General features: G+C 45.1%; 1 protein-coding gene across 1 annotated transcript; it reads right to left on the bottom strand.

Moving 5' to 3' along the window:
- Window positions 1–3,082: 3,082 nt before the first annotated feature.
- Window positions 3,083–17,237, bottom strand: LOC139334221 (immunoglobulin superfamily DCC subclass member 3-like). Its single transcript, XM_070966981.1, has 12 exons — window positions 16,883–17,237; window positions 12,308–12,613; window positions 12,075–12,219; window positions 11,463–11,596; window positions 11,216–11,356; window positions 10,869–11,027; window positions 7,026–7,191; window positions 6,422–6,672; window positions 5,916–6,080; window positions 5,106–5,294; window positions 3,317–3,424; window positions 3,083–3,207 (listed from the first exon to the last, which is right to left on the bottom strand). Exons 1-12 carry the CDS (start codon window positions 17,235–17,237, stop codon window positions 3,083–3,085), a joined length of 2,244 nt encoding a protein of 747 aa, XP_070823082.1.
- Between the last annotated feature and the right edge of the window lie 852 nt (window positions 17,238–18,089).

The raw sequence follows: 18,089 nt of genomic DNA, 5'->3' as shown, positions 1-18,089 counted from the left end.
TGAAAAACTATTTGTATCTTTGGACATCGTTCATCTTTAAGAATATTTGGAGGTTTGGCTGAAACTCTGCAGAAAGCTGCTGTTCATCTACAGGAAAGTTCAGAAATTTTCAGACATTATAAGACCATCCATCCATCCATTTTCTATGCCGCTTATCCCTTTCGGGGTTGCGGGGGGGCACATTATAAGACATTAGAGGTAAATGTAGACATGGCTGGCAAGGCTGCACTCACCTGCAGGAAGGTGATGGGAGTGGTCACCTCCCAAAAATAAAACATCAAAACTTTCATTCAAACTCGGGACAGAAAAGAGCAGACATCTTACAAGAAGACATCAAAACTTTCCTGTTTCACTCGCTTGCCTCTTTTTCATCTGACAGTGAACTCATCAAAATTTCTTCTCAGGTGGAGGCGAGATGTCCGTTGAGGTGGCGTCTCCATGACGACCAGAACACATGCCTACTTTGTTTTCAGTCGGTCGGCTTCAGACAAACGAGTCTCCTCTGCAGTTCAGTCAAAGGTTCCTTTTCCAACATCTCCAGTGGGATTCAGGACCCAAACTATTCAACAGATTATTGACTGTGGAGACAAAGACTTTGGTGGTGGATTTGGAGCAGGTTTTTGGACTGTTAAGTGAGGACCTTGCTGAGGTATTGAGATCCGTCAGTAAATCTTGAGGCTTACACCTCTGCCCCAAACTATCAGCCTGCACTGTTACAGACAAGCACATGAGACAGAACCCTTTGTTGTGTAAGCTAACATTTGGGGTAAGCTAGGATCAGAATCAGGTTTATTGACAGTTGAAGGTTAGCAATATGGTCAGACTCTAGAAACCTATGGACCTCAGCAGGTAAGACTTTGTGTAGGTTGTTCTCCTGTAGAGGATAAGGTCTGTTAAAACTCAGGACTACAGTTCATGGAGCTTTTAAGGGTTTTTCTAAGATCCTAAACAAGCTTTGGGGCCTGGAAGCACCACTGGAGGATGTTGTTAGAGTCAGACAAGAAGTGTCAGTCAGAGTCAAACAACTCAAAGATAACTGAGATCTTCCGTGGTTTCCTTCCATCAGCATTGGACTATGATGGACTGATCCATCTTTGAAGGAACGTTCAGACAAGCAACATTCAGAGTTCAAAGGGTTTCAGGTAGATGGTTGGGCACACAACATCAGCATTGGTACAAAAGGGTAGAAAATGGCAAAGTGGCCCTGGAAGAGCCTTTTGGTTTTGAGGTAGGTTAGCTTGACCAGCAGCAGGAGGCTAACAGTCGCCCGTAGCTCAGGCGTTTGGCGTTTAGCCCGAGGTAGCTCTCTTTGGGGGTAAAGAGTTTGGTGGAGGAGGGAGGGAGGGAAGAGAACAACCAGCTGTCAACTTTCTCTACATCCTGACTTGAGGCGAACTTGGTGAGACAAACAAACGCTAAAAAGGCTAAAGCCTTGCAGAGGAGAGCTAACACCCTCTACAGTCACCTGCTGACCAGAGAAATAAATCCCTTTGGCTCTGGGCCTCAGAGGACCAACTAAAAATACCTGCTCAGGTAGTTTAACTAAACGATGGATCCCCTGAGTACCCGGTCTCTGGTCGAACTGGTGGAAGGCCTCATCGTCTTAAGAAACTGGGCACCGATGGTGACAAACTCAAAATGACCCTAAACTGAAGAAAAAAGGTTTTGGTTTCGACAGGAAGCATCTAGGACACTGTGATGTCAGGATCTGATACCACACAGGAACCAGCCGCAGTCATGTGATCAGAAGCTTCTAGTTTCTGACAAGTGTTTATGTCAAAGATCAAATCAGAGGAATTCAGCTTTGGTTTTAGTCTGAAGACCAAATTATCATGAATTGTAGTCAAAGCTCGAGGACATCTGTGAAGTTTCTCGTGGTGGTGTGAAGCGTTTTGTTCCCTTGTGGTATCAGATACTCTCTGGATGTTCCTCAGACAGACTCATCATCTCTCATCTCAATAATCTCAAAGATAAACTCTCATCTCAGTCATTCTTAAAGGCTGAAGTGGCTGTAAGGCTGTCAGGAGGAGAGGAGGCAACCACAGGCTGGAGGAGGAGGAGGAGGAGGAGGAGGAGGAGGAGGAGGAGGAGGAATGGTGTTTTATCTGGTGCCTGTACCGGGCTGGACGGGTGGAGACGATTCAACCATGACCATCACTGGAGGGGGGGCGGAGTCACATCTCTGTGGGCGGAGCAGACAGGAGCACCGTTAGACACTAACACAACTCTGATGTGACAATGTGTCCTCTGAAGACTACCAAAATAAGAGCGCTGCTGATGGACATTTTTCCACTAATGCAACATCAGTTTTCATTTTATGGGATGTCCTCTTGACTGTGTACAATAAACAGGTAGCGTATCACTTTCCCAACCCACTTCAGATGAAACCACGCCACCTTCTGTCATCAGGGATGACGATAGAAAAACTGACAATAATCGGACGCCTGAAACATGACTGGAAGTGAAACATGACAAAGACTTATTTAAAATCAGGCACCTCATGAACTGGTTTAATGGCTGGAGAATGACGAATAACTGGGAGTCATAATGTCATGGCAACAGTACAGTTGCCATGGATACCTGGACTGATGTAAGCAGGTGATGAGTCATAATGGAGGGAGGTTTCATCACGTCACTTTCAACAGTCCGGAGTGTGCATGTTCTTGTACTTCTATCTTTGTGAGGACCAGTCTGCGCTTTAGACTGGGACCTTTAGACCTGTTTGAGAACTCAGACCTGGTTTTGGGTTAGAGTCAGGTTTTGATTAGGTGCCATGATTAAGGTCGGGTTTAGGAGGGAATGCATGATGTCCACGAGGTGTGTGTGTGTGTGTGTGTGTGTGTGTGTGTGTGTGTGTGTGTGTGTGCGTGCATGCGTGCGTGCGTGCATGTGTGTGTGTGTGTTAGTTACCTGGCTCAGCTCAATGCTGTCAGGTGTGTGACCTTTACAACCTCTGACACCATGTAGGGGGGGCGGAGTCTCCCAGCTTGCTTCCTTCCTGCAGAAGAGACTGAACACAGAACAGTGTGAGGATGATGATGATGATGATGATGATGATGATGATGATGGTGATGAAGAGGTCTCACCTGCGTCTGTATCCCAGCAGGATGAAGAGCAGGCAGCAGAGGATGCAGGCGAGGCCGCTGTGAACGCCAACCAGCAGAGTCGATGTGGAATCAGCCTGATCACAGTTGCAGCTCGGACCAGCTGACAGAGACAAAGCATCATATCAAATTGGTTCCACTGGTTTCTGGATATCTGGACTGGATAGGTTAGTGTGTCAGAGAGGTCAGAGGTCATATTAACGCTCCTATACCTGCTGCAGTGTTTCCTCCCTCTGCCAGAGACACCAAGCGGCGGCTCGACGGACCGTCTCCGTTGCCATTAAACGCCACCAGCTGGATCTCATAAACTGCTGCTGGTTCTGAAGGAAGGAAACAACAAAGAGTTTATTCTGATTCCCTGAGATATTTGTTTTCCAGTTGTATTCCACCAAGGCCTGTCCCTATTCTGCCTCTGATTGGCTCTGACCCTGACAATTTTTTTCTAATCTTAACCATCTAACCACCCATGTAACTCTAACCGAGCACCAGACCGTAGTCGGACATTTTTTTGGACTGTTGGGGTTTCTTGATAATGGGCTGTCTGAACAATCAAATCATTCTCTAGCATCTGATTTAAGCTAACTAACAGCACCAGCTGTGTCGCTTTAGATCTGTCTTTTCAAATTCAGTTGTAAGCTGAGACTCCAATGCTAGTTCACTATAGGACAATTATCAACATCATAGTTAGCCGCAATTAGCCCCACAGTTACCATTAACCAGCTAAAATTAGGCTGTACCCCTAACAACAACCTGCCTCCTCCGTGTTAGCTACAAGCCAAAATAAAAGACCACACACGTAGCAGAATTAGCTTGTGGCATTTAATAAGTACACGTGGACACAAATCCAAAATTTTCTGTTTTATTTTCTACTAACGATGCTGTTCAACACTGCCTGTGTAATGTTCAGGCAAAGTTTCAAAGTTCTGTTAATGCAGAGACTAAACACTGGTAACTTACTGTCCTAAGATCTTATCAAGCTGTTGAGACACAGTTACTGTTAATAAGCTAACTAGCAACTTGTAGAGGAAAAAAAACTTTGGCAGCTAGCCAGCTACAAGCTAAATTAGCTGTTCTGTTCATCAGTGTTAGCTTGTAATGTGAAATTGAACAAATACATAGTCATAATTGGATGAGTGTTAGCAATAGCAGAAGCTAGCAAAAGAGGAAATTATCCTCCTGCTAACAATGTGCCTGATTTTTAAGTCATATGTTAATAATTGAACAGGTGTAGAAAACTGAAAAACTCTAAAGAGTTTTAGAGCTTTTTTTAAGTGATGCTGATGTTTCAAAGCCACGCTGCCACAAATCCCTTCATTTTATCCTGATTACATTTTAGACTAAAAGAAGTCACATTTTGAGGTTTTTTGTCACGGCATGTGTAACGTGTGTAATTAGAGTGCAAACCACAGGAAGGGCTAATAGCTAGCTGATTAGCTAATATCACACATACAAATCAGACACACTTGTTGGAGGGTGTTTTTTTTTTCTCTTCTGCCAAAGCTATGCCAAATGTCTTCCTGTGCTGCCAGTCTCAGTGCTAAGCTAGGCTAACTGTTTTCCTGTGCTGCCAGTCTCAGTGCTAAGCTAGGCTAACTGTTTTCCTGTGCTGCCAGTCTCTGTGCTAAGCTAGGCTAACTGTTTTCCTGTGCTGCCAGTCTCTGTGCTAAGCTAGGCTAACTGTTTTCCTGTGCTGCCAGTCTCGGTGCTAAGCTAGGCTAACTGTTTTCCTGTGCTGCCAGTCTCGGTGCTAAGCTAGGCTAACTGTTTTCCTGTGCTGCCAGTCTCGGTGCTAAGCTAGGCTAACTGTTTTCCTGTGCTGCCAGTCTCGGTGCTAAGCTAGGCTAACTGTTTTCCTGTGCTGCCAGTCTCTGTGCTAAGCTAGGCTAACTGTTTTCCTGTGCTGCCAGTCTCGGTGCTAAGCTAGGCTAACTGTTTCCTTTGCTGCCAGTCCTTGAGAAACCGATGCTCTCAGTATACTACAGTACTGTTCCTTTAACTGACCTAGGTCAGAGATGGTGTGGGTGTTGATCTGTCCTGGGAAAGTCTCCTGCCCTTGTACTTCTGGGTTGGAAACCCCACGGTACTCCAGTCTGAAGCCCTCCAATGTCCCAGGCTTACTGGGTAGCTCCCAGTATACCTGCATGGCTGTCTGGTTCAGGACCTTAGTGAAGAAAGTGGGAGAACTGGGAACTGTGGAACAGACAGGGACAGATGGAGACTGTGGTCACATGGTGAACATCTGTGAGACACTGCAAACAACCACCATGTTGTTTTATTTAGAAACTGTCAACATCGTGCAGAAATTCATTTCTATTCAAGTCATAGAAGAAACCTGAAAAAAAAATTTCAGCTTTGAATTTCAACAAATTTCAACAGATCAGAAGCGCAGATGAGTGCCACCTGTCACACCTGTCACACCTGTCACACCTGTCACACCTGCCACACCTGCATTGCTTTAATGCTTCACTTTGTTCAATGATTCGCCTTTTATGAACAGATGGATGATCAGTAATTAGAGGTACGCCTCTTTCAGTGCTCTGTCGTGTACGAACGCAGCAGGTGTGTTCAGACACGTCCAATCACACATCATCCCTTCGATGTCTTCACATCTCTTATTAACGTGTGTTTCCTCATCCGGATAACAACGCGTCCGGATACAGATTCCACATTTTAATACCAACTGTGAGACAAAAGAGTCTGTTAGCAACAAAATCAAACCATTGAAGGTGGACAGTGTGGACAGTGTGAAGGTGTTTAAGGTGGACAGTGCAGACAGTGTGGACAGAGTGACAGTGTTTAAGGTGGACTCACCGCCCCCCAACGTTGTGGCGGTGATGGTGTTGGACTGCTGGCTTCCTCCCAGTGCAGAGTATGCTTTCAGGAAGATGGAGTAGGTGGTGGCAGTTTCCAAGTTGTTGAACTCGTGCCTGAAGGTTGTCTTACTGACGGCCTCCTGCAGCTCCGCACTGTCCGGTTCTGAGGAGGTCAGAGGTCAGAGGTCAGGGAGTTGTTGGTATCTGATTGGCCAAATCAGTGAGCTGCTTTGCCTCTTGCGGTTTAATCTCCTGTCATAAATCTCACTTTGCTTCATGTCGTCTCTTGTAATCTCGTCTCGTCTAACAATCTCTTCTACTCGTCTCCGAACTGGTCTCGTCTCTTCTCATATCATTTCAGTCTTGTGTTACTTAATCTCGCCTCCCACATCTAATCTCATTTTGTCTCGTCTTCACTCATTTTGTCTGATCTCTGTTAATCTCATCTGTTTTGTGTCGTTTCATTTCATTTCAGTCTAATCTCCCCTCACGTCAGTTTCTTACCGCCCAGTCGCCGGATGTGCAACACGTATCCTATAATCTGCTGGCTGACGTGCTCTGTGGGCTGGTCCCAGGTCAGCTCCAGGCTGCTGGAGCTGAGGGCCGTTGCCTGGAGGCCGGTCGGGGACTCGGGCAGCTCGGAGCCCTGGCTGATGGCGAGGCGGGCGCTGGCCTGGTTGGTGCCGGCGCTGTTCTCTGCAATGCACTGATAGATGGCCTCGTCCTCGGGGGTGATGCGGGTGATGGCGAGAGTCCTGCAGGCAGAGACAGATACCACGGACTTTAAATCTTAACCTGGTCTGAAAGCAGGACAGTAAGGACATCTGGGACATGATAATAAATGATGATGAAGTGGTCTGAACCTAAAGGGCTGACAGTGTGGAAGGATCAAAGATGGATGGACCTACATGTAAGCAGATCTTTGTTTGCTTTTTAAAGTGCTAAATAGAAGACATGAAGTGAGCCTGAACCAGGACATCCGCACACCTGCAGTACAGGTGTAATATACAGATCCTCTTATTTCACCACAGGCTCTGTGAGGAGGCTGACGGATGAGGAGGGTCCGTTTCCCACCAGTCGTGTGTTGCTCGTGTGTTGATGTTCTTACGTGTTTCCGTTGGTGAGTTTGACGTTGCCGCTGGGTGTCAACAGTTTGCCGTTCTTCAGCCAGATGAGGTGAGGCTCAGGGGCACCGGATGCTGTGCAGCTGAAGACAGCGCTGCCCCCTGCTGGTCTGGAGACAGACTGAGGCCACTGAACAAACCCTGGAGGAGCTGAGCATACAGAGGAGGAGGAGGAGGAGGAGGAGGAGGAGGAGGAAGAGGAGGAGGTCAGTGTATTACAAATACTGTACATCACCATCCATCATCATCACCACCATCACCATCATCACCATAATCATCATCATCATCATCATTACCACCATCACCATCGCCATCGCCACCATCATCACCACCATCACCACCATCATTACCACCATCACCATCATCACCATAATCATCATCATCATCATCATCACCACCATCACCATCACCACCATCACCACCATCATCACCATCATCACCACCATCATCACCATTATCACCACCATCACCACCATCACCACCATCATCACCATCATCACCACCATCATCACCATCATCACCACCATCATCACCATCATCACCATCATCACCACCATCATCACCATCATCATCATCATCATCACCATCATCACCACCATCATCACCATCATCACCATCATCACCACCATCACCACCATCATCACCATCATTATTGCACTCATGGTGGTCAAATGGTCTCTTTCAGTACTCTATTGGTACGTCTTGTGGTAAAGTCAAATATTTTCTATGCTACCAATTTATATTTGGTAGTTTTAATTAAATGGAATCAGAACCTGTGCAGTGACCACGTGCACCATTAAGTCTTATCTTATCTTATACTTAAACATTTCTTTATTGATCCAATCCCAACTTAAACACACACATAAACATAAAATATATACAATAAAGCAACACAATAAGCAGGACAAAGACGTGTAGTACATTAAAAGAGTACAATAATTCACTCTTTTAATAGTTCATGAATGAATAATTCATTCATTCATTCAGTCAGTCTGTGGTAGAAGCAGTAACAGCTGAATGTCAGCAGAGGGCAGCAGAACTCTGACGGCAGCAGTCAGTTCAGTGACAGAGACCATTATTAAGATTATCCATCCATCCATTTTCTATACCGCTTATCCCTTTCGGGGTTGCGGGGGGGCTGGAGCCTATCCCAGCTGTCAACGGGCGGGAGGCGGAGTACACCCTGAACCGGTCGCCAGCCGATCGCAGGGCAACATATACACAAACAACCATTCAAGCTCACACTCACACCTGAGGACAATTTAGAGTCACCAATCAACCTAACGAGCATGTTTCTGGTCTGTGGGAGGAAGCCGGAGAGAAGCCACGCATGCACGGGAACAGCATGCAAACTTCACACAGAAAGGCCCGACCCGGGGATCGAACCGGCGACCTTCTTGCTGTGAGGCACGCGCACTACCTGCTGCACCATCGTGCCGCCCCTATATTAAGATTATTATTAAGATTATCTTTAAGATTATTATCAAGATTATTATTAAGATTAAGATCAAGATTTATATTAAGATTATTATCAAGATTATTAACGGTGATTATTAGTATCATTATTAGCTCATTAAGATCAGAAAGAAAGACATTTTTTATTTAGAATGTTTGTTTAAGTGAATCTCAAGTTTTTTCACTGAACTTGAACTTGTCTTTGTGTTTGAACACCACTTTGACCTCTGACCCCCCCCAGCAGACAAGCAGGTGCTGTCTCACCCCCGGCTGGACCGTCTCCATGGTAATGAGAGCCCACCCCTTTCTACTCCACATTGGGGGGGGGGAGTCAGAGGTCAAGGGAATAAGAGCCATTTATCAATTCAAGAGGAGGAGGAGGGAGTGGAAATAAAGTTGATTTGAGGAGAGACGACGACCTTTCACACACCCTAACTCAAGTTCAAGAGCAAAACATACACACACACACACACACACACACACACACACACACACACAGGCTGTCTGGCTTCTGAAAACAAAGAAACACGTCGTGGAATCAGTTTGAATCTGTTTTCTGAGACGAGATTGAACTCCTTCAACACCTTAAAGCTTCAGTTTCAAACAAACAGCCAATTAATTCATTCATTAATTAATCAAACATCTTTAACGAAGCCGAGCCTTCAGTTCATTCAGCCTCCAATCAGCACTGAGCGACCTGATCACTGTCAGAACGATTTCAGCCCAAATCCTTCTCTGAGCTGCATGTTGACGTTCTTGAAGTCGTTCCTGCTTCTATTTACACAATGTTTGTGAATGTTAATGAGTTGAAAACAGAAACAACAACTGAGGACAGCAAGATTTTTAAAATGGCCCTATTTGTTTTCCTCTGTTTTGTTGTTGTTGTGTTGATGTTTTGTTGTATTTTGTTGTTGTTGTGTTGATATTTTGTTGTGTTTTGTTGTATTTCGTTGTTGTTGTGTTGATGTTTTGTTGATTTTGTTGTTGTTGTGTTGATGTTTTATTGTTTTTTTCTTGTGTTTTGTTGTTGTTGTGTTGATGTTTTGTTGTATTTTGTTGTATTTCGTTGTTGTTGTGTTGATGTTTTGTTGATTTTGTTGTTGTTGTGTTGATGTTTTATTGTTTTTTTCTTGTGTTTTGTTGTTGTGTTGATGTTTTGTTGTATTTCGTTGTTGTTGATGTTTTGTTGATTTTGTTGTCGTGTTGATGTTTTGTTGATTTTGTTGTTGTGTTGATGTTTTATTGTTTTTTTCTTGTGTTTTGTTGTTGTTGTGTTGATGTTTTGTTGTATTTTGTTGTATTTCGTTGTTGTTGTGTTGATGTTTTGTTGATTTTGTTGTTGTTGTGTTGATGTTTTATTGTTTTTTTTCTTGTGTTTTGTTGTTGTTGTGTTGATGTTTTGTTGCTATCTGCTTCTCAAAGGTTCCTGAAGGTCTCTAGACTTTGGTTTAATTGGTGTGACAGACGGAGTCTCGGTGTGAATAAAGTCCTCATTGTGAAGTGGGACTCTTCACATGCTAATCATTATTCTAATGAACGTCTCACTCTGGGAAACTGGCTGACCTCTGACCTCTGACCTCTTCCTCAGGTCAGAGCTTATTCTTCTCTGACAAACTGCTGCTGATGTGTTTGAGGCAAACATCAGTCGGACTGTTTCTACTGTGACTGCAGGGTGTCTGAATGTTTCTGAATGTTTCTGAGAGTTTGGAAACCTTCTAAAATGTCCTGAAAGACATTTAAACACTCGTACATTTCATAAAGGTTCCTAAAGGTTCTTTAATAATTGAAAATCCAAATGAAGTCAAACAGAAACAACGTATCTGCTCCACACTGACGCTGTGACTGCAGCTCTGTGTTATCACCATTATTATTGTTATTATTGTTATTATTATCATTATGATCATTGTTGTTTCTTATATAAGATTAGAAATATAATTTCAGTTAGTCTCTTTCTTTCTGCATCTTTGTCCTCTTTGTATCCCTCCTCCAACCCACACACACACACACACACACGCACTCGACTAATAGGTCAGAGGTCAGAGGTCAGAGGTCGGGGGGTGAAGAGTCAGACAGCAGCAGCAACCTGAAGTTCAAGAGCAGACAGCTGACACACACACACACACACACACACACACACACAAAGCTGAACATTGATTCCAGTTTTACATCGATAAGATAAGATAAGATAAGATAAGATAAGATAAGATAAGATAAGCCTTTACAGAATGAATCAAACCTGTGATGATGTAGTGAAATGAAACAGTTTGATTGACGGCTCATTTCCTGTTTGCAGTAAACACTGAATCACTCCGTGTACTGCGAATACTTCGTATTCCTCGTCACATAGTACAGAATACTTGCTGTGAGCGTACCTTGAACCACGAGTCGTCCGAGCGCCGTTCTTCTGGATCTGCTTCCTGGTCTGTTGGCTGAACAAACATAAACTCCTGAATGCTGCAGAGTGGCGTCAGAGATCATCAGGTTACCTGTTCCCAACACCTGGATCCCCTCCACACCAATGGACCGGCCGTCTGGAGCACACACACACACACACACACACACACACACACACACACACACACACACACACACACACACACACACACAGCATCATGTTACCATGGTGACTGTACTGACTCTCAGAACCACTGAGAGGGTTTCTGATCAATAATGGATGATTAAGGGTTCATTTAATGGACGTCTGGTTTGTTTTGGTTACCGAGGCGGCTCCAGGACACGATGGGACGTGGGTTTCCTGTGGCGATGCACTCCAAGATGGCGGTCTGGTGGACATTGATGGTGAGGTTCTGAGGGCCGGACAGGATGACGGGTTCCCGGTAGGTCTTGGACCCTGCAACTGGACCAGAAGCAGAAAACGTCATGAGCACAGAGAGACGGGCTGAGCGCCGAAGGTTCGACAGGTAAAATGCTGCTTCCAGCGGGTTTCTGTGCCCTCAGCTCGGTCTTACCGCTCACAGACAGCTGGGCCTCGTGGCTGTATCGAGTGTTCGCGATGTTTGAGGCGACACAGCGGAACAAACCACCGTCTGTTCTCCGAACGCCGGTGATCTGCAGCACTCCGTTAGGCAGCAGTGTGTACCTGCGAAAACACATGTGGAGTATGCATTAAATACACATTACACATGCACAAAATACTGACAGTCCATGTACGTGTACATGTACACGTACATGTGTAACACCAATTATACAAGAAGGCAAGAATGAACTTTCACACACACATTAAATACACTTTAAGTACATATGAGGTATCTAGTATGCAGGCTGAATACAGATTAATTATAGTTTATAAATACACGTTGAATACTCAAATCTAAATAATATACTGTATACTGTATTAGCATTTCAAAGTAAAAGTAAAGGACGAGAAGGTGTGTCCAAACATTTGACTGCTACTGTGAATATAGATGTAAATACTTCAAAATGCAGAACATGCATCGAGTCTATATGAAAACGCGTTTAAAGTACCTCAGATGTGTATACACACACGTTCTCTGACATACTGTTCACATACACAGACACACATGTAAAGCGCTCATTAATCAGTGTTTGAAACCTACCTGGGGTCCTCTGTGCTCAGTGGGCGTCGGTCTCTCTGCCAGGTGATGTTGGCTTCTGGGATTCCATTTACCTGACAGGTGAGTCTGGTCACGCCCCCTTCACCCACTGCCACAGACTCTGGATGGGACAGGAACTTAGGGAGGGCTGGGGGCAGAGGGGGACAGGTCAATGTCCTGCTGTGTGTTAGTTAGTGTATGTTTTTGTATGTTACAGTGGCGGTCATGTGACTCACATGCGAGCTGGACTCGGGCCTTGCGGCTGATCAACATGCCGTAGCGGTTCTGGGCGGCGCAGTCGTATTCTCCCGCATCCGTCTCGTTACTCTCTCGTCTCTTTGAGAAGTTTCTGATCAGCAGTGTGCCGTTGGCGAGCACCATCGCCGTGACGCCGGTCGCCACAGGAACGCCGTTCCGTCTCCAGGTGATGGAGATCGGCCCCTCCCCCTGCACCTGGCAGTCCAGCATCAGGGGGCGGTCCCTTACCGCAATGACATCACTGGGCTCTGTGAGAAAGGCCAGCTCTGAGGCTCTGACCACACCTGAGAGGATGAGACCAGGTGAGAGAGAGTCATCACCGACACCGAAAGCTTTAATCTTCATCAGCTGCTGAGTGTTCCTCCTCTGCCCACAGTTTGGTCTTACAGGTAATAGAAAAACAATAAAATGTATGAAATATTGAAATAAATTTGACATTTATTTCATGATTAAATGCCAATATTTCCTCATTTTTATTTACTCATTACATTTTTGCATTTATTTGTTTCGCCTTTTGACAAAAAATATGAATTGTTATTTTTTGGTTTAAACTTAAACCAAAAAATAAAATAAAAATAAAAATGATTCATGATAACTGATACGTATGGAAGAGATTCTGCTGAGGAGGAACAACAGGAAATACTCACTGACAGTCTGAGGATGATGATGTGGATGAAGGTGGTGGTGATGACGATGATGATGATGATGATGATGATGATGATGGTGAAGCTGTTGATGACCAATTACAAAAAATGCACTATGACTTAACTGTTTATATGATTATAAACAACACAGAAAATATAAAAGTCAAAGATCACCTGAAGTCAAGATTGAGGGTTTACAGAAGGCCTTCTGTCAGAAAGGCTCTGCGTTAAAGGCTTTCTGTCAGAAAGGCTCTGCGTTAAAGGCTTTCTGTCAGAAAGGCTCTGCGTTGAGGCTTTCTGTCAGAAAGGCTCTGCGTTGAGGCTTTCTGTCAGAAAGGCTCTGCGTTAAAGGCTTTCTGACTTTTTACGCTTTGAGTTAGTTTGAAGGCAACAAAAATAGCACAAAGTGTACTTCGTGCATTCTGCATTAGTATAATTTAAGTACAATATTTTATTTTGCCAGGTTGGATTAAGCCGATTGGTCAGATGGAGGCCACGCCCATCAGGAAAGTTAATTTAATTAAAGTTAATTAATGATGAACTGATGAGTATTAAAAACCCTAAAAATAAAAGCCTAAAAAGTTGGAACTGGAAACTGTCGATCTGATGCTTCTTATAATTGATAGAAAGTTATTATTCAAACTGTTTTTCTTTCATTGATCTTGGATTGATTGTTGAGTTTAGTTTGACAAAGAAAAATCTGAATCTGAAGTTGCACTTGAACTTGGCTCAAGTTTGATTGATTGACAGCTCTGTTTGTCAGCCTGCAAACAGATGGGGGGGTGTCAAGTTCAGGTGACCTATGACCTTTGGGAGTCTGACTCCTGAAACCTGGTATTTCCACACAACTGACGATCCTTTTCATGATCTCCTCATATATTTTGTTAAATGTTCTATATTTGATGTAATTATTAAAATAGCATTAGAAAGACTAGGACAGATGTGGTCCTCTGGTAGAAACTGTTTACTGAGCATTCTGGGTAAAATCAGACTCTTCTCAGACAGCAAACATGGCCGACGACAGAGCTCTCTGATCTAGGAAAGAACCCTGCCTTGTCTTTGGTATCAACGCCGACCTTTGCTCAATAAAGATGATTCCATTCAGATAAAAAAGAGACGCCACCAGTCTGGATGTTAACCTGGATCTCTCAACCTTCTGACGAACCCTTCTTTCTGTTGCCTTGAAAACTTGGATTTAAAGTCAAAACTGATGGAAAAGTCGTCCAGCAGCTCCGGCCAAATGAGGTTTCTGCCTGTTTTTATGGAGATAACCACTTGATGTGAGGTTCAGGAAGACAAGAATCACTTGGATCTGATCCATGAGAACACCAGCAGAGTTCTGGCTTGCTGATTGGTCCAGGTGTTCATCAAGGCAGAGCTGTAGCAGAGCTGCTACAGGTAAAGGAGGAAACAACGTTTTCTGAATCAGCATGAAGACATGAAGACCTTTTAGGACTGAAGAAGACATGAAAATGAATTAAGGACGGAGACTTTTGCAGATGTTTCGTCAGAACTTAATGATGAAGCTGATTTCAGGATAAAATGGTGGACCTCCTGTGCAGAGGCATATGGTGGGTCAGTGAACGCGTCGTCTCTCATCACCCTCCTCCTCATCTCTTTTCAACTTGAACTTGGTCGAGGTGACTTTCCCAGGCTCCCCTCCATCACCCCCTCCTCCACCGTTGCAAAGCTCAGACAACGATGTCACCACTGACACCCCCCGCCTACCATCTACCCCCTGTCCTCCATCTTGTTCTGGTCCCAGCTGGTCTTTCAGATGTGGGAGGAGAAAACAAGACAACGATGATGGCAGCAGGACTCACCGTGGTGTCTGGACCCTTGACCCCCCCAGAACACCCCAAAAACCTCCCCTAAACCTCCCCCCGCCCACTTTCTATAGCATGAATGACAACAATAATGACAAAAGTGTGAATCCAGACACAACAGACCCCCTCAGATTTCTGAAAACACCACAGTCAGCAAAGAGAGTGAAGGCTCGTCAGTCTGCAGCTGCTCGGCCTCAGTTTCATAAAACGTTGCTTCACTTCCTGTCAAAATCCAGCACTTCACATATTCTGTAGTGTTTCTATATGATGAAGTTCTAGTACCAAGAACTTTAGAACGGACTGATTTTCCAGCTTGTGAGGACATCATGTAGACATCACGTCTCTGATTCTGGGTTTTAACTGAACGACTGTTTGAAGTTCTGCTGATCCTCTGGCCAAATAATACATTGAAAATCTTGTTGGTTTATCTGAAAATGAATCGTCACAAAGCTGAAAATAAGATGATTTTCACTGGACAGCTCTGAGAAGTGTCTCGTCCCAGCGTCCTCCTGACTGCTGGGGTCTGGACCTCCGCTGGGCCGAGTCAGCTAACACAGCTGCTGAGTCCAAAACTGACAACCAAGTACACTTTAAACAACTTGAATTCTGAGCCACAGTCTGCTCGATTCATCAGCGCCGACACCTTAAGGAGGAAACACCTGAACTGATCACACCCGCCGGATTCAACGAGTCCACCAGAATCAAACTGACGTCGGTCACAATTCAAGCGTCAACATTGGCAGGTTCCAGTCCCTCCATGTGACAGAGGAGACATGAGGACAGACACCATGAGGACATACAGAGAGCATGAGGACAGCAGTGTTGTGCCTGAACGCATTGAACGATAGTTCATGACCTCGTTCATATTTTGGGTGAACATGAACTTATCTGACATTTCTGAGCAAACTTTGCCTGCCGGCTTTCAAAAAGAAACTGTGCACTTGGGTCACATGAGGTGAAAGCTGCAGCTGCTGCTGGTGTGGACTGAACGGACGGCAGCACAGCGTTCAAGCAGCAGTGGGGAAATGCTGTCCCCTCAATGCTGATGGACACCCTGGCTGGATAAGGATTCAAAATTGGAGATGAAGATGAAATCTGACCCATAGTTACGGTGTTAAAAATGATAAAATAATTGCTGTCTGTGGTTCTATCTGGGCTGTGGCAATAATTTTGAAAAATAACAGCTCGCAGCAACAAAAAAAGAAAAAAAGAGCGATGAACTAGTTCATTTTTAAAACGGTGAACTTCGTTCAACATTTTGAATTATGAACTATGAACTGAAGTGGTTCATTTTAAAATCTGTGAACTGAACTTTGAACTAGTTCATGTAGAAAGTGAACTTTCCCAACACTGGAGGACAGACAGACAGCATGAGGACAGGGGTCCTGTCTCTGTGAGTCCATCCTATCAGCTGATGATGAATCATTCAGCTTCCTGTGTGAACTGAACTCTGACGTGTCTCCGGCTGCACGTTCAGGATTAAATTCATCTGCCATCTGGGTTCTCATTATACGACACGGGGGGTATAAAACACTGGAGCAGACAGCCCCCCCCCCCCCAACCTGCCCTCTAAATCCCTCGGCCCCTCCAGACGGGGACCTCGGCCTCTGAAGGTCATGAGAGTCTCGGTTCAGGTTCAGCGGCCTGAAGCTCCACCCCCTCGCTCTCCCTCTGTGGCGTATTGTCGCACGCCCGATTTTGACCGTGAACTTGAGGGATTTTTATCTATGACCCCCCAGCCCCCCCCCCCCCAAATACAGACCTCCAGCCTCCCAAACACAGAACAACACCCCCACAGACGGAGGAAGGCAAACAGCAGTAAATCCTTCATTAGAAACAGACGAGGTCACACGGATGAAGACTATGACGAAGGCTCAGTCGAGAGACGCACACGCACATGCTAACACACACACACACACACACACACACACACACACACACACACATGATGCCAGTGTGCTGTTTTAATTGTCTAATTAGAGCCAATTAAGAATGTGCTGAATCACTTCCTGTTTTAACACTGATGAACCAGCAGAGTTCGCATCTGCTCCAGTTCAGACTGGACACCATGTTCTCTGGACACCGTGTTCTCTAGATACCGTGTTCTCTGGACTCCATGTTCTCTGGACTCCATGTTCTCTGGACACCGTGTTCTCTGGACACCGTGTTCTCTGGACTCCATGTTCTCTGGACACCGTGTTCTCTAGATACCGTGTTCTCTGGACTCCATGTTCTCTGGACACCGTGTTCTCTGGACTCCATGTTCTCTGGACTCCATGTTCTCTGGACACCGTGTTCTCTGGACTCCATGTTCTCTGGACTCCATGTTCTCTGGACACCGTGTTCTCTGGACTCCATGTTCTCTGGACTCCATGTTCTCTGGACTCCGTGTTCTCTGGACTCCATGTTCTCTGGACTCCATGTTCTCTGGACTCCATGTTCTCTGGACTCCGTGTTCTCTAGATACCGTGTTCTCTGGACACCATGTTCTCTGGACACCGTGTTCTCGGGACTCCATGTTCTCTGGACTCCATGTTCTCTGGACACCGTGTTCTCTGGACTCCATGTTCAGGTTTTGGTTCAGTGTTTCCTGCTTTGACACTCATGTGAACGTCACTTCGTACTTCAGCTTCATTCTGGTCCAAGCAGACCTCAGGGAGAAGTCGGACTCGTCAGGTGTTAAAACCTGCTCAGTCCCTGCTGTGTGATGATGGAACAGAGACGATCAGATCCACCTCTGTCCTGTTTGGGGGGCTCTGGTCTGTCTGTCTCTTATCAAGGACAGCTCATCCAAAAAAAATCTCTTTGTTCAAAGATTTCCTGAAATTCAATTCAGTAATAATCTGGTTGTTTGTTTGTTTCCACAAGAGACAACTTGTAAATAAACACCAAATACAGATCAAACTTAGAGCAGCAGGGAACCCTGGGTAATGTTGCTGCTAACAGACTAGCTCGCTGACTGCATAGCAGTGTCCATAAAGCTATTTGAAGGAGGTCTGTCTCGTCTTTTGAAGGATACCTGGAGAGAAACCTCAGGAACCCCAGGCAACTCTTCAAGATTCTATGGTACCTTCTCAAAGACCCCAAAACCTCTTCAAGGACTCCTGGACATCCTTCAGTAGCAGGAGGAACCTTCAAGCCCCTTTGGCAGCATCTCAAGGACCACTGTCCTCCTCCAGGACCACGGTAATCACTTTCAGGACACCTAGAACCTCTTCAGCCATCACTAAAACCTTCCCAATGACCGCAGGAACTTTCTCAAGGATCTGTCTGACCCCCTCCAGTGACTC

The sequence above is a fragment of the Chaetodon trifascialis genome, chromosome 7 (genome assembly GCF_039877785.1).
Source record: "Chaetodon trifascialis isolate fChaTrf1 chromosome 7, fChaTrf1.hap1, whole genome shotgun sequence".
Classification (NCBI taxonomy): domain Eukaryota; kingdom Metazoa; phylum Chordata; class Actinopteri; order Chaetodontiformes; family Chaetodontidae; genus Chaetodon; species Chaetodon trifascialis.
Note: the sequence above shows the minus strand (reverse complement) of the source record. Positions and strands in the feature narration are given on the sequence as shown.